Raw genomic sequence first — 24,269 nt, 5'->3', positions numbered from 1 at the left:
ATCACGTTTTTGGCGCACAATGTGTTAAAAGATCAGTGTTTACTTTCATTGTGACATCATACATACCACTCATCTTTCTCTGTTCATTTTCCAATTGCATTTGGAGCCGTGAAACGCATGAAACCAAGTTCCATGTCATTGTATAACGTATATACACGGCACCGTGAGTGCATACCTTGTTAGCATGGTTGGGCCCCAGTGGGAGTCCCTAACCTGGACAGTGTTGGTGTCATGCTCTACCCATTGAGCTCCAGGACCACTACTTATACTATGGGTGTGAAGCACCACAGGCCCCACGATACGATATTATCACAGTACTGGAGTCACAATACTGTATTATCACGATATTGCAATATATTATGATTTATTACCTTTTTTCAACCGCAAATTATGTCCCCAACAGAAAACAGTCAACATCTGCAATTAAAAAAATATTTTCTATTTAATAAGATAACGTTTTCAGTCCGTTTACCTTACTCCAATAATTTTTATTGCAGCAAAATGGGATTGTCAAGCAAAACAAATGCAAATATTGATACTTCAATGCTATGCTAATGCAATGCTTCAAAACATTCTTGGTGTTTTTTTGCAGGTAAACACATTAAAGCTGGCATTGGAGGGAGTGGAGAAGGAGAGGGACTTTTATTTCAGCAAACTGCGAGAGGTGGAGGTGCTCTGCCAGGAGCAGGGGGAAGAGAACGCCCTGTTTGTGGACCGGCTGATGGAGGTCCTCTACTCTGCGGACCAACAGGTCAGTCCACTGCTGATTGATCCTCGATTGATCTGAACCTGCCTCAGGGCAGTTGGGGTCGGTTTCTGTTCCACGTTAGCCAGATAAGGTGGTGCAAGAGCGAAGTGTCGAGTGTCTGGGTTTGGGTAAATAAAGGAGAGCCGTTTGCAAGAACATCTGTTCCCAAACATTTTCATGTCAAGAACATCTGTTCCTAAACATTTTCATCTCAAGAACATCTGTTCCCAAACATTTTCATGTCAAAGAAACGCCCCAAAATAAATTTTGTGGCCCAATCTCGCTTAAAATATGTAAATTAAATACTAATCAACCACAGGAAAAAAGGTATATAATGTACATTATTTTATAGCCATAAGTAATATATTTACGTATTGTATTAAATGTACCGTGTACGTATTACAAATAAGTACATGTATTGCATATTGAAAATGTTTAACTGTTTACGTTTTCAGAAAATATTTCCCTAACCTTAAAGGAAAACTCCAACATTTTGGGAAATTAGCTTATTTAACATCTTCCCTGGAGTTAGACAAGAAGATACATACCTTTTTTGTCTCTGTGCGTGCATTTTAGCTTTGGGAATAGACGCTCCGTTAGCATAGCTTAGCTTCATCACTGGAAGTGAGTAGGGGCCGGAGCCTTACAGTGCCTTACAGTGTATTGCAAGGTCTGACATTGACCAAACTTGATATGCATGACCTTGGTGGGCTCTAGGTCAACTCCTGAAAAGGGGGTCAATGTCAGACTTTGCAATCAAAAGTTAGGGGGCTAATAACCCTTGCCATAATTTCAGTGTGCCCCCTAACTTTTGATTGCAAGGTCTGACATTGACCCCCTTTTCAGGAGTTGACCTAGAGCCCACCAAGGTCATGCATATCAAGTTTGGTCAATGTCAGACCTTGCAATACACTGTAAGGCACTGTAAGGCTCCGGCCCCTACTCACTTCCAGTGATGAAGCTAAGCTATGCTAACGGAGCGTCTATTCCCAAAGCTAAAATGCACGCACAGAGACAAAAAAGGTATGTATCTTCTTGTCTAACTCCAGGGAAGATGTTAAATAAGCTAATTTCCCAAAATGTTGGAGTTCCCCTTTAACCCCAACTTGATAATAATAATAATAATAATAATAATAATAATAATAATAATAATAATAATACATCTATTTTATATAGCGCTTTTCCAGGTGCTCAAAGACGCTTTACATGGGCAGGAGAGACAAACTATGGCAAAACAAAAAACAGAACAAAACAGAACAAAAATAATACATGACAAAATAAAATAACACCGACAGAATTAGAGGTCAAAAGCAAGTTTGAAAAGGTGAGTTTTGAGGGCTGATTTAAAAGATGTCAGGGTGTTTGCATCACGGATATGGCTGGGGAGGGCATTCCAGAGGGAGGGGGCAGCAGCAGCAAAGGCCCTGTCGCCCCAGGTCCGGTGTCTTAAGTACCTTACAGTACCATTAAGCGAATGTTAAAACTAACCCTGACTCTAACTATAATCATAGTTGGATAGTGGTGAGAGCACTCACCTGCGCTGCGACTGTAATGATTGTTGGTTCAACTCCTGGTTGCGGCATTTGTTTTGGACATTTGCCGGTACAATACGTGAATATATTACTTATGGCTATTGGCTTATGGCTAAAAGTATACATTATATACTTTTTTCCAGTGGTCGATTAGTGCTTTATTTATGTTTTCCGTGTTGCCCAGGGAGCTCCATCTGAGAAGATCTTTATTTGACTTGTTAGATATGATTTAGTACAGACTTGCAAAACTGTAGATGAGGAGATGAGATCAAGTATCCCTTTCACAAGGGTGACCTGGCCAAGCACACGATATAAATCACAAGATTCAAAAACAGTATCCAAAACAATATGTAAAAGAACAAAGCAGCAATAACAAGTACACATGATAATATCACATCATATAAAGTGCAGATGTTTGGGATAACACAGACAACAAATCAAATACATAGACACACTGTCCAATGGTTTCACATTCTAGATACAAAACCGAAGTCATCATAAGAAATGAGATCGGGCCCTTCAAAATGTTTCTGGGGGTGTTCCAAGCAAAAGACTAAAAAAAATAAGATAATCAATAATAAAGACTTTAAAAGCTCTTTTTTCCCCCAACTTGGTGCAAACATGTGGAACAGTAAAGAGCAGAGCATCTTGAGATCCTCATCAGGCTAACTTTTAATTAATTAAATAATGGTGAGATTGAACCCCCCTGGAAATCCCTCAAGGCCAATGTTGGGATTCGATTGGGCTGCCAGGGACACGTGAAGTTGTTGGGTGATTTTGATTTAAACACCACCTCATCTTTGGACATTGGAACACTGATTTATTTTGCACATAATCTTACACATATCCAAACAGTGTTAACAGTTTTGCTCACATTAATTTAGTTTGACAGTTATTGGGAGTAAAATAGTTTGAATATGGCCACCACTAGGGATGGGAATTGATAGGATTTTATCGATACGATTCCATTATCGATTCTGCTTATCGATTCGATTCTTTATCGATTCTCTTATCGATACCTGATCAATTTATAATTTAAATAAATAAATTGGAAATGCAACAGAACTAAGCTGGTTAGAATAACAACATGCAACTTGACATTTCTGATTGTCATTTATTGTTGAGCCCCCATGTCAGGGGCGACAGTGGCTCGGGAGGTAGAGCAGTCGTCTGGCAATCCGGAGGTTCCCGGTTCGATTCCCGCTCCTCCCGGGCAGCGTGTCGATGTGTCCTTGAGCAAGACACTTAACCCCTAACTGCTCCCGATGAGCAGGTTGGCACCTTGCATGGTTGCCGTCGTTGTGTGAATGTGTGAGTGATTGGGTAAAATGTAAGGAACAAATTGTAAAGCGCTTTGGATAAAAGCGCTATATAAAAAAGCAGCCATTTACCATGTCAGAAAAATACAAAAACTGTAAAAAATAAAACATTAACTATAGCCTACACTTAAATAAAATAATGTATTTGAGATTCTCTTAAAATGTATTTATTTTTTTATTCTTAAACTAATTTAATCTATTGAATAACAGTCGTTATTCCTCTGACTTCTGTCTCACACACACACACACACACACACACACACACACACACACAGACACACAGAGCTCCCTCCCCGGGCCCCTGTCCTGTAGGTATTGGCTTGTGTTGCTACACGGACACATTTGTATGTTGCACCATGGTACTTCCTGTCTGACGGACTTAGTAAATAAACAATCCGGCTCTTATTATATGTGAACTAAAGAGTACAATGTTTACAGAACAGTCCCCACCCGCTGTTTTATTGTATTTGTACCTGTACTATCCGCTGTCAGCTGTTTATCTCTCTTTGTGAGCTTGATTAAATAGCGTTAGCTCACGTTAGCTAGCGATAGCTCCGCGGCTAATTTTAGCTCACCCTAAACTAAATCAATGAAAGCATTCAAGTAGTTTTCACTGCACATAGAAGTAGCCAAACAGCGGGAGCATTTCGGGAGCATATGACCAAAAGCCAGGCAATTTCGAGCCCTTAAGGAATCAAATAGAGTCTGCCATGGCTACATGCTAACGCGCGCAACTGTAGGAAAAACCTGGCAGCGTTAAGGGAATCGAAAGTCACAGGAGCCACACGGTTCCAGGCATCGGCCAATTAGGAACCGGTTCCCAACGGGAACCGGTTTTCGATTCCCATCCCTAGCCACCACTGATATCATCCAGGACATTGAATCCTTGTGTTGTGTTAATTACAGCTCAATGCAATGATAATGTAGCAGTCCCTATAAGACAATGTATTGCTATTTTTTCATCTACATCATTTCATGGAGCTGTAATTAACATAAGGATTCAATGTCCTCGATGACATCACTGGTGGCCATATTCAAACTAATTTACTCTCAATAAATGTAAAACTAAATGAATGCGTGCAAAACTGTGGTTTTGAATGTGTGACATTATGTGCAAAATAAATGAGCATTGTTTTTTGTGAAGTGTGTGTTTTGAATGTTTAAATCGAAACACACACTTTTGTGCAACTGGTTTTGAGTGACTTCATTCCAAGTGTAACTGAGGGGTACAATTCCCTGACTGTATTAATAAGTATGGTATCATTAAACCACTACTGTCTTATGTACATTACTACTGGCCATACAGTACACAGGTATCTTATGATGAACACTTCCCACAATGACTCGGTTCCACACAAAACTGGGTTTAAGTATTTATTAGCAGCAATGATGGTACATAATATACTTTACTTTGGATGCGCTTATAAGGCAAAGGAATGTGCGTAGGCAAATCAATAACGTATGTCCATTCTCATATTACGCAGGAGATAATAATACAACCTGAATCTTAGGAATTATATCTATGGTACTCTGGTAAGATAGCGGGAGATACTGGTAGGGTCCCTCCGGTCGTAAGCCAGCAAGGGGAGAGGATTTGTCGGTAGTAGAGTCTGGGTCAACGATGATAAAGAGACTCCAAGTACAGGAGACGGTGCAATAATCTCTTGCTCCGCAGACGAATACAGCTGTTCTCCGTAGCATGCAGCTCCGCATGGAAGAAAGCTAGCCGGCCTCAGGCTTCTGAGAGGCGGGCTCGACGTGGCTCCTCACAGGGTAAATCCCACACAATTGTGGGTGTAGGCGATTCTGCGCTCCATCAATTACAGGACCAAAAGCAAATATAATCCAGCCGAAAAGGGCTATGCAGTCGTCGGTAGGTTATCCAGTGTACATGATCCACACGGTCCTCGTCTAGGGCTCCTCGGGTGAAAGCGCCAGGGTAAGCAGCCCAGCCTGGATAAGCACACTAGCTGGTACGAGGAAACGTTGGTGATGCTGGTCACTGTAGAACGGTAGCCGCACGATACACTATACATAAATAGACTATTACTGAATTAATAGAATAGGTCGAACTCGACGGTACAGCGTTAAACTCTTGATACTTCAGTTATTAATTCGCACGCGGTCTCAATGCTCTATTTGGGGCCAAACAGGCCATACTTCACCGCACGTTGTATCGTGGGTGAGGCTTCAACTTATTGGGTAACTCTACTTCTGTATTCACCTGCGCCGTATTTATACGTTAGGTGAACAAACTAGTACCAGCTTTATTCCTGTCTCATATCCTTGCGCAGAACCGTTCATGTCCAGGCAAGTCTTTGGCGGTGACTTTGAACCAGACCTTGGAGGTATGGCAATGGCGCCTAAGGGACCGCTGTCCAATAGGAGAACAAAATATTATGGTCTGTACTAGGCTAAAGGGATATTCCGTGTATATGTACAAGGAATACACAAGGGATATCAAACGATATACAAATATTATGCAATATATATCAATCAATAAATATATATATTCGGTTTAATCTGATCCTTCGTAACACCAAGGATGAGTCTGAATGGGGGAGGACTCTGAGCGCTATTTTTGGTAATTAACTCCACACTGCTGGCAACCATCTCAAGTGAGGATTGGGCCGTAAACGCGCTAGCTTATAGAAATAATCTTTCTTTGTGCGGACGGTACATCATCAACTTTGATTCATGCAGCAGCTCCGTTTACTCAGCCGTGTGTCTCTCTTTCAGGAAGGAGCAGCGGAGCTGGCGGAAGGAGATGGAGATGGAGACGGAGACGGAGAGGTAGAGGAGGTGGACCAGCACGTCCAAGAGGAGGCGCCGGATGATCAGCAGCAGGAGCAGGATGAATACTGACAACCACCATCCCTCAATGCAATGACACACACCCTTTTTATTTTGTGAGGACTGTCAAAAAAGGATTTTACATTTTTTATTTTATTTTTCTCGTGGTTTCTTTGTTGTTCTCTTGAAGACTGAGCACATGAAGCGACCTCATGAAAAGACCCTCATTTTTTTTTTTTTTTTTTTTATATCCCTCCGTTCAATATTCTGTGTTTTTGTGACTGTCGGTGAAAATGCTGTGGCAGGTTTTGCTGTTATTGCCTCCACATGCAGACAAGCTCAGACCATCGCAGAAGTTTCCAAGGACTGTGTGGGGTGAAAGGTCAAGTCAAACCATACATGTGGTGATATGCTGAATTTCAGACAGGTAACCAGCTTTTACCTGTCGACACAAGTGTTAAGTTGCCAGCTTCTGTCCCTTCATTTTACGTTGGTGTTTTACCGTTTTTAAGTATTTTGTTTAAATTTTTCTTATTTTACATATCGACCATATTATTCACGAGAATGCAATAAGCAACGGCCCTGAAAGGGCTTGTAGTAGCTCTTATCTAACCTCCTTCCATATGTCCATATGTTGCACTGACATTTGATATCGGAAAATTGGACAATCTGTCCATAGACCCTCACCATATTTATTAAGCCTTAGGAATAGCGTAAGATTCTGTATTGCATCCTTTATGAAGGGAGACGATACAGTCAGTGAATTATGAATGAAATGTAGTTGTGTTAAAAAAAAAACGAAAAAAAAGACTGTTGACTATCTTCACCAAGTACAATTTTTCTGATAATCAACATGCTTATAACAATGTGTTGTTTTTATCACCAGACATGGTGTTTTAAGTGACAGAAGTTGACTCCGTTTGCCATAAACTTGAGGGGGAAAAAGGAGAAACATTTATTGTGGACTAGTCTTATGGTTATGAACCTTATTTGTTATTTTAATTTTTTTTAACTTCAGCAACTTCAATAGCAACTAGACACTGCTGTCTGTTCCATGGAAATCTAGTATATTTCAGATGTTTTCGTTTTCAGATAATTCTTTTTGAACTTTTCAAAAGGACTTACAGACGTTGTAAGTCAGTTCACTAGGGTAATTTGACATGCTATATTCCAGTACATACATGATATACCCTTTCTTAATGTTACATTTACTATGATTGAACTCGGCAGTGCACACCATAATGCTTTAGTCATATATTATTGTGTAAATGAAAAGGAATGTAAACATGTACTGTCAATAATTATGAATAGTTATTCATGAATGTTTTTTTTTTCATGTCCCACTCGTTATGCATTCCCCAAAATGTGTTGCATGTTTGCATTTTATTTGTGAATAACTTGACCTGCTTTTTACATATTTAATAAAAAAAACTATGTTAAGTGAGCTTTTTGTATGTTTAACCTGCTGTTTGAAAGTTGCTGAGATTCGGATGGATTTGCTGTAATAAAACCTTTCATGTTTGAGTCCCAGGGAGTGGTTCCATATGTTACAGTAATATCACTCCAGAATGACCCCTTGGTGTGTAATTAATGGCGAGCCTCGGTCAAGCACTGTTAATACTCTGCTGCTGAATACAGAGAAGATGATGCTTTAAACTTTAACAAGGTTAGTGATTAAAAAATAGTGATGCCATTTGGCATTCTTCATAGTATTGACTTCATAGGATGCCTACTTGCAGAGATGGGTGGTATTTCCATTACATTATATGAAATACATATTTAATTTATTACATATTTAATTACTTTTGTGTATTTTGCATTAGATGATAATTATGCAATTTGTAACAAGAAAGATACATCTGTATATTTTAGTTTTCCTTTCAGGATTTGCCAAGCCACTGAGACAGCTGGATGCTGTTATATTAGGCTAATGAGAACGAATATTAATTTAGAAAACAACATTTGATCATTGTTAAAGAGTACTGTATATCATAAGGTCTGCTCTGAGACCAGCGGAATACACTATCCAGACTTGTCAGACCAGGTGATTCATAGTTATTTACAGGTCAGACTGAACTTAGACCCGTGGAATACATAGTTATTCACCAGTTGGACTAAAGGGCAGATGGCACAGCTGTTGATGGAATATCATCTACTCCCTATTGACCCTATCTCAAACTCTGCCCTCTTTTCTTGATCCTCCAATCAGAACTGTTGCTTTCCTTGGGGAAGGGATAAAGAAAAGAGGGTGGAGTTTGAGATGGGGCCCACATGTCCTACAGCTACTCAATTAGGCAACCATTCACAACCTAGAAGAATGCACCTAGTAGAGGGTAGACCTCTGTTGAGGCATATCGGTGGTTATCCTATATAACCCTAGTTATACGACTACTGGCGGAGCGTCTCACTCTGCCTATTGGACTACTTGTGTGTAGGGATGTCCGATATTATCGGCCGATATCGACAGTAAAATGTGATATCGGAAAATATCGGTATCGGTAAATTTTTTTTTTTTTTTTAACATTTATTTAACCTTTATTTACCCAGGCAAGCAAGTAAGAACCAATTCTTATTTTATTTATTGTCAAAAGTATGCATGTTTGTTTAATTCAACAACAAGAGATATGTAATGTTAATTTTTACTTTTTTAATTATCATATTTTGCACAGATAATGCTTACATTTAGAAAGCCTTTTGAATGCAACCAGTGGAATTATTAGTTACCTGAAATTATTCAGTTTTTTTGGGGGGAAACCCTGCATATATCGGTATCGGTTGATATCGGTATCGGAAATTAAGAGTTGGACAATATCGGAATATCGGTATCGGTAAAAAATCCAATCGAGCATCCCTACTTGTGTGCCGAGTACGAAACAAATGCACTTTACATCTACCATAGCCACGCCCACCTCCGGTCGTATATGCCGGGGTAGTGGCCATACTTCCTTCCGAGTCTGAATTTCACATGAAAACAGCCAAGGGTCCTCGGGGCTCGAAAAGCGAGACCCTCCGCCAGTAGTCGTATAACTAGGGTTATAGGATAACCACCGTTATACTTACTACTGGCTTCACATCTCGCTCTGCCTATTGGACTAAATAGGCAGAGCAGAACGCGTAGCCTTGATAGTTGTACCCTCTGAGGTCCCTTACGACCATCAACGCGGGTCGTATCCCCCACACTCGTCCTAACGAGGAGCGGGAGGATAGGACTCCGACTATGCCTAAAAGGGCGCAGCTTCCCTAAAACGCACGTCCTGATGCCCGCAGGGCCGGGGAACCTGTCCAGCCAAGGTGTAACAGAGGGCAACTGCCCTAGTACGACTAGTGTAACAGGCGTTGTTTCTGACAGCGCCTCACCTCCATCAGGGCCACCGTGACATTCTAACGAATAGTTGACTGGCACGCGCCCCGCTAATGGTATCAGCGTCAATACCTATTTGTTCCATATTCAACCTCTCAACGACCAGGCTATCAGCCGCTGTCTAGGCCAAGCTGTCGAAACACCATGCCGTGCGCCGAGAGAGGGCTCCTGAGACCGGGGGGGGGGGGGGGGGGGCATAGACCCTGGCGGAGCCCTCAGGCGTTGGATTGGAACGGGGAACCAATAGGCCGGTCCCGCACCACCAGAATAAATCCTGTGTCCCCAACGTAACCGCCCCGCTTTAACACATTGGTCGCCAAAAACGCTGTACAGTGTTATTGCCCGCCATGCGTTGAACGCCAACAATGCTGTACAGCGTTTTTTAGATCAATATTTCATTTTTTCGCCATTGGCATTAATAATTCATCCAGCCAACCTCCGGTGCTGCAGCGGGACCCTGAATGAGACTGCAACGCCTCAATACCGCCGCCTGGTGGATGATCGGGCGAGTTACACTCTCAAAACCGGATGTTGTGATCGGTGCATCGAGGAAATTCCTCCGGCAGTAATATCTTGCTACGGGACTACACTATAGTGCATATGGATCGTTGCCATAACGCAATAATCGATATGATTTCGGCGTTTATTGCGCCATACAAACCGGAAATGGATGTAGGAGATCGGCGTCAAATAATTGGGATCTTTCTCCTCCAGTCTCATCGGCGAACGGTAAGAGGACAGTAACGTTATTTTCAGCCCGATTGTTTATTCATTTCACTGAACCATCTGATCAACGTATCAAGCTATAGTAAATAAAGCCGTTACTGACGATCAAGGAATTATAAACGCCCCCCCCCCCCTTTCCTTCACGCATGATGAAGCATAATGTATACCGATCATATACATTTTAATTTTTTAATATAGCGTGTATAGGAAAGAAAAGCCAATCGATAATCTATATATGCTTCAGGGCCTATAACTACTGTTTTTGGAATTACAGCAGAAAAGATTAAAAACATACTTATATTCTCGACGCTAGTAACACAACAATGTATGAATGAAAAAATATAACGTTCCCACATCCTGAACGATAGATAATCGATGTTGAATGGGCCATAGTAATGTCAATATAGCAATACAATTCAAAAAGTTATAGCCCTGCAAAGAAGGTAAACATCTCCATAGGCTTACAGTGCTGGCAGAGAGTGGTATAAGATGGGCACAATGCCCGGCGCCCAATGTGTTAAAACTGGTGTACCAGGCGGGGGGGTTTGCTCGTTTGACCATAAACCACAGGGGGTGCTAGAGGAACTGATTACTCGAAAGCAGCTCCACGGCGAAATCAGCTCCACGGTGGCCCACCCGCTGGGTGGAGAACCCCCCTGTGATGACAGGTCTGCCCCGTTATTTCCTCATTGAGGTCTCTGGGCTACGTCTGACCAGACAAGCCACATAGAGCCTCCCGGAAATGCAGAGGGCCTTCAGGCTGACAGGTTCCTTAGCAAGAGCAGAGCTCGACTGTCGCCTGGTGGACACTAGGCTGATCCGGTCCGGCGCAACCAGGATGAGTCCTGTGTCCCCAACGTAACCGCCCGCTTTAAAAACTGGTGTACCAGGCGGGGGGTTTGCACGTTTGACCGTAAACCACAGGGGGCGCTAGAGGGACTGATTGCTCGAAAGCAGCTCCACTGCGAAATCAGCCCCACCCACTGGGTGGGGAACCACTCTGTGACGTCAGGTCTGCCCCGTTATTTCCTTGTTGGGGTCTGAGCTACGTCTGATCAGACAAGCCCTCTCACATAGAGGCTCCCGGAAATGCAGAGGCCTTCAGGCTGGCAGATTCCTTAGCGAGAGCAGAGCTCGACTGCCGCCTGGTGGAGACGCACTCCTTCCTGTCTGTACACATAAACGCCGTTATGCTGTCTGACAGACTAGGACGTGCCGGTCCCTCATGACAGTGCCGTAACCCCCGGGACCAAATGCACCGTCTTCCAATTTCCAATACGTTGATTGTAGGGAGGCAGAGCAGGCCAACTACTCCCTACTGTATTGGCCCGACACCCCACTTCATCCCGTCTAGGGGGGGGGGGCGAAGACTGTCACGTGAGACATGACGCTGCCCACGGGTCCAGTGGCCGAGGCCCCACATAGCTGATATGGGTTCTCAGATGTCTCCGCTCGTCCTCTGCAGGGTCCATTCTCATGTTGGGCTGTTTATCAGCATGCACCTGTGAGGACGGTATCCTGAACAATTTCTCTCTTATTTTTGCAATCGACTGATTGGGAGATATGTTCAGTATGGGTCTGACCCCCCCCCCATTTTCTTGGGTATCAGAAAACAGGGGGCAGACCCTCTCATTACGTCCCACCGCTGGGACTGTAACTGACCTGCTTTGCCAACAAATATTCTATTCAATCGATTTTGTCTGGCCAGGGCTGTTGCAGCTGCGGCATCTGATACCAGAGCCAGGTTCGGCGTTTGGGCGTTTTGGTCAATTAAGCCATAACTCACTGTCTACCCTATCTGTGGATAGGAGAGACCCGGTTCCCCGTAGGGGACCTTGACGCGGGATTTCCTTACCGAACCTGGGAAAACACCCATTGTTGTATCCGCCTCTTGAGAGGGGACGACGTTTGTTTACCCAAAAGAGCTAGGTCTACTTTTATTTAACAGCGTATGCTGGAGACCCTAGCTAGGCAGCTCGACATACCAGTGTAATCTCTTTCTCGGATTAACTTGAAACTGGGACCCTGTGGCAGTATTACTACCATCCAAATTACGAGTGCCCCAAACATCACTGCCACTTGTTAGGGCCTTAGTCCCAACTAGGGGAGTGCACACGTAATTACCCCGGATGGCTAAGCCAGGGCTGGGCAGGTCCCGAGTGCCCCAACCCCCCTGTGACAAGCCAGATATGGTAATATCCGCTCTGACGCTGAACATGACGTCAGGTCATCCTGACGGGGCGGGACCCACACGTACACACGTCATCACGTTAAGGCAGACAGGGATACCCTCCCAGTGACGAGCACGCCAGGTTTTGTCTTGATATAATAAAAAAAAAACTTTTAGAGGGGTTTCTCCCTTTCAGACAGCCTCATGTAACCATACACATATGAGGCTCTTTGGGACTGTGTACGGAGATTCCCTTGTACATTATCACGTAGACTTCACAGGTCGTTAGGGTCTCTGGGCTACGTCTGATGTCTGAACTCACCTTTCGGGAGCGGTCACCAGATGTCTCCCCGGTGTCGTGCGTTCGTTCGTTCCTAGTCAATCTGTCACATGACAAATTCCCGACCCGCCGGGAACTGACTGAACGCACCATCAGCCCTGGTCCATGTGAGGACTTGGGAAGCCCGCTGACGTAACACCGGGGAGAAAACCGGGCCGTTCGCTATCTTTTAAGATCAGTAGCGCGGTCAACGGTCTCAAGGAAAAAACAGAGCCCCTAGCAACACTATAGGCGATGCAATGGCGAATAGACACAGCAGAATGACGGCACGAGAGAGAGGACACGCACATCATGTTTACACAAGCACACACCTGGGGTCTGTCGGGCACACTCTCAATTAAGCATAAGAATAAAAGTATTCTTATTTTAACGAATGGGTAATGCCGTTCGACCGAACTGAACTATATTGCCAAATATTATTTCATATTTAATCAAAAAGGAAACATTACCCACGCGTTGCCCTGATTGCCCCGGTGTATCGAGTGGAGCGGTGCTCTTGCTGCTGGTCAAGCTATTTTCCTTGGATGAGGCTGTAAAAGCTCTCTGGACGTCTCTTTATAAATACGTCCAATGACACACACACGCAGCAGCGGTGTCTGGCTTGTCCACCGATGCACTCGTCTACCTATAGGTAGAAACCTCTGGTCAGAGCGCACACGACACAAGTCTGTCCAGACAGGGACACACCAGGGAAGACACACAGGTCTTCCCCCTGGCTCGAAAGAGGCTCCTTTCGTGGGGCCGGGGTAATTAGCCCCAGCACGCCAAACGAGGGCTTCACCTTTACAGGCTGCCCGTTGCTCAAGCCTACCGATTGCTCGGTGCGATGAGCGACAGCCTCGATGCCACCTGACACCGCGCCAGGGATCCTACTCCCGCGGGGGGATCTTACCTTGAGCGCGGGGCAGCTCGAGCCTTCCTCCGACAGCGCGCTGTCACCCTTCAGCAATCTGTCAAGTGCAATAGGCAAACAAGTGTAGTCCAATAGGCAGAGCGAGACGCGGAGCCAGTAGGAAGTATAACAATCTCCCCACCTTGCTGTTACTTTCACATGCAACATTTTACAGCATAGATGCCTTAAACAAGACTGTTCTAGTAGTCTGTCAGGTTATGACCAGGTTATGAATTCATAATGACCTAAATTAACAGGTGTTTCCCTCTAGGGGTCATGAATATGCAGATCAAATTTTGTGACTACGAATCTACTTGTCGTGTCAGATCAATATGTGTGACACATGATCATCAGGGCAGCATTTATTTTGCAATCTACACGGGCTGCAACTACAGTAAAGATGAGTCTCATGGTTTGCCAATGGAAATTGCGATTCCTGGGCATAAATGCACATGCTGCTGGTTTGAATTCTATCTAGACATTTTCAGCGGTTTCAAACATTATGCTTGGCACAATAAATAAAGAGCAACTAATAAAGTTAGTCCAGTATTATGTAGGCATGTACAGTAGATCTGGCCATTACTTGGCAAGCTATGTCGACAGACCGATAAAGAGACTTGCACACAGACAAAACCAATTACACAACAGGTCAGGTAATGAAGTGAAACAGCACATCCATCTAACTGAGTAATAAGACAATCGTTTACACAACTTTCTCTTTGTCAGCCACTTTTTTATCACAGTAAAATAAAAGGGATACAATTTTGTTTTCTCGTGGATGTTCAGAAATCCAGTTTTAAAAATTTTTGTATTTTGAATATACAAAATACATTCCCATGACAAGTCATTTGTAGTTTACTTTGATACGTTTGTAACAAGACAGCTACATAACTTGTTTTTGCCCATCTCTGGTTACTTGCATACAGCTTGCATTGCACGTGAATAAAAGTAGGGCACTTTGTAAATAGACTTGATTGATTGATTGATTGATTGAAAACTTTATTAACAGATTGCAGAATGGGTACTGTTACAAAGGATCAGATTAAACCGAATATATATATTTATTTATTTATTGATATATATTGCATAGTATTTGTATATCGTTTGATATCCCCTGTATATTCCTTGTACATATACACGGAATATCCCTTTAGCCCAGACCATAATATTTCATTCTCCTATTGGACAGCGGTCCACCGGCGCCAGGGACCGGCCTCCGGAGTCAGGTTCAAAGTCACCGTCAAGACGTGTCTGGACATGCCCGGCCTTGCCCAGGGATACGCGACAGAAATAAGTTTGGCACTAGTTTGTTCCCTGTGCGTATAAATACGGCGCAGGTGAATATAGAAGCCCCTTACCTTCTTAGCCCCTTAGTGAGTTACCAATAAGTTGAAGCCTCACTCACGATACAACGTGCGGTGAAGTATGGCCTGTTTGGCCCCAGAATAGAGCATTGAGACCGCGTGCGAATTAATAACTGAATTGTCAGAGTTTGGCGCTATACCGTCGAGTGCAACATATTTCTATTAAGTCAATAATAGTCTATTTGTGTATAGTGTATCGTGCAGTTAAAGTTCTATAGTGACCAGCATCTCCAACGCTTCCTCGTATTAGCTAGAGTTCTTATCCAGGCTGGGCTGACCACATGGCGCTTTCACCCGAGGAGACCTAGACGAGAACCGTATGGACATGTACACTGGATTAATCTACCCGACGACTACATAGCCCTTTGCGGCTGGAATATATTTGCTTTGGTCCTGTGATTTATGGAGCGGATAATCGCCGACGCCTGCACGTGTTGGATTTACCCCGCGAGGAGTCAAGTCGAGTCGGCGCCTCAGAGAGCCTGAGGCCGACTAGCTTTCTTCACTGTGGAGCTACAGTCTACGGAGAACAGCTGTATTCGTCTGTGGATCAAGAGGCTACTGCACCGGCTCCTGTACCTGGAGTCTCCTTAGTCATCGTTGACCAGACGTTCTACTACCGACAGATCTTCTACCCCTGCTGGCTTACAACCAGGGGGAACCCCTTCCAGTATCTCCCGCTATATTACTAGTGTACCATAGATATAATTCCCTAAGATTCAGGTTGTATAATTACCTCCTGCGTAACCAGAGAATGGACATTCATTGTTGATTTGCCTACACACAGTCCTTTGCCTTACAAGTGCATTCAAAGAATAATGTAAAGTATATTATGTACCCTTTGCTCCATTAAATACTTGATTATACCTTTGTGTGGAACCGATTTCATTGTGGGAAGTGTTCATCATATTCATATATCGTGTACTGTATGGCCAGTAATTAAAGTACATAAAGCGGTAGTGGTTTAATGATACCATACTTATCAATACAGTCAGGGAATTGTACCCCTCAGTTACAGGTACAATACAGTACAGCTCAATACACACAATTGTTAAGGGGATGCAGACCAGAGAAAGACTTTCGTCTTGTTTACATCAGGGTCCCCCATTTTCAATTCATCAGGACATGACATACATGACATACAGATAGACAGTACTGAAGTGATTAAATATAGCCTTTTCCCAAGTGACTCCTCCAAACATCTCAACTGGTCAGAGCCACGTACACTTTTGCATAACGACCTCCATTATAAATAGGCTGTCTCCGATACAGTACTATAATTATGGCTTTTGCAAATAGAAATAATGGGGCAGACGAACAGCACCGTTTTAATACTACATTTCCCAGAAACCCTTCTGAATACGCTCAACAACTGCTAGCGGCAAGGGGTGGACTCGTTGGCTCTCGTTGGCAAAAATAGCTAACGTTAGCAAGCCAAGTACTACTACTGTCTGTCGCTACTTTAATTTGTTGGCATGTCTTTTGGAAAGGTAAGTGGGGTTCAAGTCTACTTTGCCTGCAGTGCTGGCTAACTTTCTGGCAAAAGTGACCTAACATTAATTCATGCATTAATTTTGAATTTTCTTGGCTAAGTTAGCACAATAGTTCTGCTCTTAGTATCATAACAAAGATACTGAATATAAATGATCCAAGACTATCCTAGCTTTGGCCGTGCGTGCCATCATCTTCCCCGCCCCTCTAGAGTGGAGTTGTGGTCAATACGTTTACTAAGGTGCACCGTGCAAGGCAGGCAGCAGGGTCCGTGTACGTTTTGATAGTTTGTTTTTAACATTTCGATTATTCCAAATGATTGACGAATGGCACGCATTTTGTACTGCACAACCTCCCTGGCAATGTTGGATTTTAAACCTTCTTTCGTGTGTTGTGCCATTTTACAGCGTAAAAGATACTCTAAGGATATAAAGTGCATTTTCTTTCCGGAGGATGTCAAAGATGGTGTCAGAAAAGAGACTAGAGAGACATCACTTTCGGCCACCTGTGCCGCCAGGGGCTGGGAGAGGTGTGGAGACAGCTTTATGGACACTCCAGAGATTAAGGTTTGTAGCTACTTGGTCTAATCTAATCTAAGTAATGGACAGTAATGTGTTTTTTTTGCTATTCATTCATTGCAATCTCTTTCCCAAACATTATTAGGGATAGTTATTATTACCATGTAATCCTAACTGCATGCCCTGAAGTTACTGTCTGCATAATTGTTTGCAGAATCTCAAGTCTTCAGGAAGGAAGTTGCCAGCTGTGAGGAAGCTGGCACAGTCTCCTGCTTCAGGTAATGTGTGGGTCAAGGTTAATGTAATACTGTAATATAAGCCTTGCCTGTGGGACCCAACTTTTGAAAAGGTTTGAATGAATGAATGAATGAATGAATGAATGAATGAATGAATGAAAACTTTATTTAACAGATTGCAGAATGGGTACAATACAGTACGGCTCAATACATACAATTGTTAAGGGGATGCAGACCTGAGAAAGACGTTTGTCTTGTTTCCATCAGGGTCCCCCATTTTCAATTCATATAGACATTTATGACATACACAACATACATGACATTTATGGCATAGGGACATATAGGTATTTAGTACTGATACATTTGTGACATAAACGGTATTCAAATATACAGTACTGTTACCCCTAGATCCTGACAGAGTATATATGATGGGGAGGGGACTGTACATTAGGAGGGGGTGGGTGGGTGGGAGAGAAATATACATACGGCGGGGAGGGAATATATACATGCGGTGGGGAGGAGACTGTCTATTAGGAGGTGGTGGGGGTTTTGGGCATTTACGGTGGCCAGTTTCGAATTGCAGCCTCCCGTAGGTGCTCTTTAAGAGCGGTTTTGAATGTGGGTAGTAATGTGGTATTTATTGTACTACATTACATCAGTAGAATTGGATCGTCGCCTTTTCAATCAATGTATCGATCCAAACCGATTATTATTATTTTTGTAGAAGACCTGCCTGTCATAGACTCGGACACTGATCTGAGTGACTCTGAAGACGAGGGTGAAGATAAGGACAGTGGGGGACGGATCTCTGACAGTGAGTCTGCATCAGAGTCCTGTGATGAAAAACCAAAACAATTACCCCCTCAAACTACAACGGTGAGTGAATTAATTAGCCTAATGATGTTTCTTCCTAATTCTTCTACATAATCCCTTATACAACCAGCCTCTAATACTAAATATGTTAAAGGGAACTATCTTATAAATCGCCTTTTCCAGTGTTAAGCATTGTTTTCTAGCAATGTGGGGTTGTATCAACAATGTCTGTGTCTCAGATTCTCATTTTGGCAGATTGCTCAAGTTCAGATGAGACAATATCCTCCCCCACTGAACCAAGCCATTCTGATTTGACTCGCTATCCTATGTAGCAAGGAGCTGATCTGCATACCTCAGCTCCTTCTGTGGTTGAAGCCGCCGCCCACAATCAACAAAACGGAGCAGTGGGAATAATGCGGAAGCGGTTTCCCTGTCACTGACACTACCTCTAAAGAGGGAGAGGGAGAGGGAGAGAGACTCTCATACGGAGAGGCTCTCTGTCTCCCCCTGCATTTACACACAATCGCGAGCCGCTCACAGAGCGATCTCTCCCTCTCTATCTGTCTCTATCTCTCCACCTACATTTACACACAATCGTGAGTCAAGCCGGCACACGCGCGCTCACGGAGTGATCTCTCCCTCTCTCTCGCTCGTTCTCTCTCTCTCGTATGTATCACGCTGTGTGGGTGACTGTCACTCAAAGCACATTGCTAGTATGGGCGGAGTCCAGCCAAAAACAGCTTGGAATCTTGAATGCAGAAAATGCTGCTCGAAAGTACTTGATTAGAAATACAAAACAATGACGATAAAAAAAAAAAAAAAAACTTACAGATGTGTTCCATAGACTCACAGGAATTGTGTCAAATTGCCCAAATAGTGAAAGGAATAGCAAAATAGGGGACCTTTTAATAGAAGCCTTACACAGAATGTTTAGAATGCCCATTTGTCCTCCCATGGTGGAAGAAACTGTTGCTACGTGTTGATAAATGAGAAATATACTAACAAAAATGTACTAAATTGGTGTCTTATTACTGGATCTTGTAAACAAGTCATAGTGGAACAGTAATATGCTTTTCCAGTGTTTACCTGCTCTACCACTTATACCACATACAGTAAATGGGGTATTTTCTTTCAAAAGTGCTTAGCAGTGTTTACAGGCAGCCATGCTGGAAGTAAGATAACTACATAAACATTCCTCTATTGTATTCAATATTGGCCAATACAAGTACATCTGTCCGGTATACATGTTTTGTACACATACCCTCTTTGTAAAGGACACTAGGTGGGGCTCTACACCCTCCAGAGAGTGGTCTGGCTGATGCCAGGACAATTGCACTCTTTTTAACATGTGGGTCCCAATTCTTACGCTTACAATATTGATGCCTCAGAGTTCTTTTTTACTTCACATTATTTTAGTCAATTGTGGTGACTTTCATGGGTTATATGTGGTATTTAAGATGCACACAACATTTGGCAATGGTGAAAGATAATTTAAGGCATTCATTTTGTATCAATTTCCATCCATTGTCCCCAAACATAAAAACAGGACTCATAGAAACAGTAAGAAATATACAAATACATAAAAACAGGACACATAAAAACAGTAAAAAACATTTACTGTAATAACAGCAATACACAGAAATACTATTTGGTATTATATCAGGTCAGTATTAATAACAAGTTCTTCACATTTCAAAATTACATTTATGTGGTTATTATTATTACATATTATGTGTTTTTTTAGCCTTTTTCTTGTACATTGGCATTTTATACAACTAGATAGAGTATTGAAACATGATCCTACAGTCTGTAAAAGCCTGACCAGCCAAAACTAACAGTGCAGAGTGCAATTTCGAGGTGCAGGTCATGTTCCAAGAACCTTCAAATAGTCAAAGTTCACAAGTTGAACCAGCAACATGAATGAAGCATACGGGGAAAAGGCATGTTTCAAATACTCTGGCAATTCTATTCATGGTGATTGACAGTTATAGTATTTCCCAGAAGCTTGTGGGCGTTTCTGGTTTTCTGCCGCCTTTTAACTCGAATTGAACTATCAAAGTAAACAAAACAGGCTATTTGTTTCTTATTTGTTTTGGACAAACGCCACATGTCACAAGTAATCAGAGGGGATAGATAAAGTATTTGGTTCACATTATCATGCTCCACTACCATGAGACGGCAGTTTATCGATTGGAGTCAGTCCACTAGTACAAGGTTTGTTAAACTATTTCAGTTCAGGGCCCAAATTGATTGAATTTAGTCTTTGTCTTCCTGGGACTCAGACTCATTAAAACATATTAGTACTCTTGTCACCAATAAGAAACAGGCCCACAACCTGTTTTTGAGTCCAGACCTGAAATTAAAGAAAGTCTGCTCATGCTATTTCATGAGATGTCTTCCAGACAGTGTGGAAGATGCTTGAATGTCACTGGTCAAAATGCATTCAGCTGCAGTGTTTGTTAAAGGTAGGGCTGGCATGGTGAGAATGTAAAAGGATGATGTTGTTCTATATCACTTCTTGCTCTCGAGCTGAAGACCACACACTCTGTACTTACCTGATCCAACCCATCAGAACACGTAATTGATCTATACATCAATTACAGTAGATAAACTAAAGAGTATTTACTTTTGGATTCATTATTTAGCCCTTATAGGCCCTTTTGTTACAGCAGCCATTTTGACTTGTCATAGATGGGTAAATAAAGGTGTAATCATAGATGTAGAATGGTTTACCCATCTATGACAAGGGAAAATGGCTGCTGTGAAAGGGGCGTATTATAATTCATATTATATAGGGTTCCTACACAAGCGAAAAATCTGGAAAATTAATTGGATGGTTTCCCAATACTGGAATTTCCAAACCTTTCAAGACTTGGAATAGGGTGTTTTTCAGTCCCACTACACAAATAACTTTATAGTTGTTGACCCAATGTCATTTTACATTATGTGATGCCAACCACGTATATATTAGGGGTGTAACGGTACGTGTATTCGTCCCGCGAATTACGGTACGTGGCTCACGGTGCGGTACGTGCAGCCATACGGAGAATACGTCTCATACATATACCACTAGATGAAACTAGGGTTGCACATTTTACAAATCTATGCTCAATATCTTTACTTGGCTTACACTGGCTTACATTGATCTTTAACGTTGAATATTAAGCTTGTATTGCTAAATTTAGATGATGAATAAAACGTTGAAGCTTGTAAACGCACACACAATGACAATTGGACAGAACAAATAACGCGCATTGACCCTCTGCACTGCAGGCTGTTTCTCCCCTCCTCCCTCCCCTCCCAGGTGTCGGGTGTCCCTAACCATGAATTAATTATATCATGTTTGTAACACAGCAGGGTCATTAAAATGTTAGTTTTCTTTCGTTTTCTTGTTCGCCCAATAATGTTAACGAATGGAAAGACACACACCAAGTTGGTGTGTCACTCACCAACACACACGCCAACCTTCTCCCACGGACTCACAGCTGATCGAAGAAAAAAATGCAATACTTTTCCGGACTGATCATCTCAGCTCCTCTCCAGTTGAACTGCTACTGTGTTTAAATCCAAAATATTGATAAATCCTCTGCCATTGTTGTGTAACATGTCAACATGTAACATGTCTCTTCAGTCTCGGCTTCACGTGCAGTTAAATCCTCTCTACAAGTGAAACTTAACAAGCCTAAGTTGTTAACCCTTTGGTTGCCAAAAACGTAGATCTACGTTTCTGTGGCCCAGCGGTTGAGTGCCAGAAACCCCCCCATTCATATTCATTGCTGGATTACGTTGGAAACATGATCGCGATGAGTATTTGGAATGGCGATCAGACAATTGGATTATTCTTTTTGCAGTACATCATAGACAAGGTAAGGGCTATATATTATCAATCTTGCGTTGATCCGATATTTATTTCCCGCGATCGGGGCGTGTGTCTGTGTGTGTGCCGGTGTCCCGTTGGTGGCGATCGAAGTATAGAAACACGATCAAAAAACGAGTATACTCGTTGGCATTCAACGTTTGGCGCCCAATAACGAGTATACTCGTCGTTGGCGGGGAATGAGTTAAGCTGCAACCAGGGGTGCAGTGGTCATGCCACGCGGTAACCACACCATCCCAGCACTTTTCTGAGCAGAAGTATGCGCGCGGATGTGCACGCGTGTGCACAAAAAAATGCGTTCACAACTTTCACTCGACTCGTCGTCCGTGCGCCAAGTACCGGCACTTATCTATCACCTAGTCTTTGCATAACAATAGCATAGCAATAGCATAACAAAGAACGAGAAGTGCAAAACCAAAATTGACTGGAAGGATGAGACATTTCTTATAAATTGTAACTACAATATTGTATCTACAATTACATTTAAAACATTGTTTGTTTTTCAACCATATCTGTTGACAATATAATTTCTTTATATATTGAAGGCTACATCCTGCTACCTTTTTCAGCTTTTCTATTTCAAGGCAATATTTACAAAAACGAAACTAAAACTAGTAATTTCCTATACAAACATGTTTCCTACTATTTATGCATAATAATCATCTGTTCTGTGCGCACGCGAGGGAACATGTATGCGCATGCGCGCGTGTGCACGTGGCGTCATTTAAACAGAGTACAGGCACTTCTGATATTACGACTGCACCCCTGGCTGCAACAACGATTTTCTGACCACTAGGGGTCTGTAAATTGCCACTATAAACAAACTTAATTTTCCTAAAACAAAAGCCTCTTCACATAAGAGATTTGCTGAAAAAAGTATCATTTTGTGCATGGATTACAAACTACAATACATCCAACTTTCTCTTGGGCATTTCCTGGTTGTTAAACAAGGTAGGTAAATACACAATACTGATGTACTTAAAGGTATAATCTGTAATGCTGTCAAACAGCAACCTCTCTAGGCAAAATAGCTCAGCTTGTGATTGCGCTTTGTTTACTTTTTTGTTTTGGTTGTAGGGATGCACCGATATGAAAATTTGCCACCGATACCGATACCGATTGTTCAACTAACACAATCGGCCGATACCGATACCGATTCCGATATTTGTGGCAACAAATTTCTTTTAAATATTTTTTTTTATGAAACTACTGTATATTTGTTACAAATTGTGCTCACCGATATGAACATAGGCCTCTTTACTTACTTAAAAAAAGGAAACATCAAGAAATAGCACTATCTCTCTCCCAGTATGTTCTGCAGGGCTGCATCTAGATACTAGTTCTCCCAGCATGGTCTACCCTGCTGGGCTGCAGCGAGATACTATTGTCTCAACCAATGACATTTTGATTGACAGTCGATTCTGCCAATTACGTCACACACCGCTTGCACCCGCCTCTGCTGTTACCACCAATCGGCAAGCCGTATACATTTTTTACTTCGGCTTTTGTCCGCCATTGATTTTGAGTTGACGAGAGCTTTTCTACAATAACAATAACAACGTTTAGCTTTTAGCTCCACAGGATGACTTAAATGAGGCATAATGATTTTACTGCAACTAATGTTATAATAAAACAAAGCCTTTCTATACATGTGTCTGATTGAAAACGTTATTAACAGATTGCAGAATGGGTAAAACTCAGGGCTCTGTGAGCAACGAAAGGAACTGAGCTAGTATGAACGCTTGCTACGTTCGGGTAAATAATATGCTGATGTTATTGAACACGTCGTGTAACACTAACTATATAACGTTAATGCCACAAAACGAATGCCTTGTTAATCATAAGTAGTAACTTTGATGCAGTAGCTTGTGTGTGTGTGTGGGGGGGACTAGTGGGGACGGCGTTGTGCAGGTCGCAAGTGAACTTTTTTTTGTCTTGACGCTACACAAATTGATGGATATTTATCGGCTACTGCCATCGGCACATTCGAGCTTATCGGCCGATAGGCCGATTGCAGTCAACAAGGCACTTATCGGCCGATACCGATACCCGACCGATACATCGGTGCACCCCTAGTAGGTTGGAGTTT

General features: G+C 42.5%; 2 protein-coding genes across 5 annotated transcripts in view; both read left to right on the top strand.

The window, feature by feature from the left end:
• mapre2 (microtubule-associated protein, RP/EB family, member 2) overlaps positions 1-7,877 on the top strand; it is a 37,249-nt gene extending 29,372 nt beyond the window's left edge. For both annotated transcript variants that reach the window (XM_084326898.1, XM_084326897.1), the window contains 2 exons: positions 593-751; positions 6,339-7,877. In XM_084326898.1, the coding sequence (XP_084183024.1) occupies positions 593-751; positions 6,339-6,464 (285 nt within the window). In that variant the 3' untranslated portion in view covers positions 6,465-7,877. The remainder of the gene's footprint in view (positions 1-592; positions 752-6,338) is intronic.
• An 8,740-nt stretch (positions 7,878-16,617) lies between these two features.
• Positions 16,618-24,269, top strand: part of spidr (scaffold protein involved in DNA repair) — a 69,090-nt gene continuing 61,438 nt past the window's right edge. For all 3 annotated transcript variants that reach the window (XM_084327201.1, XM_084327202.1, XM_084327200.1), the window contains exons 1-4: positions 16,618-16,735; positions 17,144-17,302; positions 17,469-17,532; positions 18,215-18,366. In XM_084327201.1, the coding sequence (XP_084183327.1) occupies positions 16,721-16,735; positions 17,144-17,302; positions 17,469-17,532; positions 18,215-18,366 (390 nt within the window). In that variant the 5' untranslated portion in view covers positions 16,618-16,720. The remainder of the gene's footprint in view (positions 16,736-17,143; positions 17,303-17,468; positions 17,533-18,214; positions 18,367-24,269) is intronic.

Source organism: Notolepis coatsorum, assembly GCF_963971535.1.
Source record: "Notolepis coatsorum genome assembly, chromosome: 13".
NCBI lineage: Eukaryota > Metazoa > Chordata > Actinopteri > Aulopiformes > Paralepididae > Notolepis > Notolepis coatsorum.
This window is presented reverse-complemented; position numbering and strand designations above follow the sequence as displayed.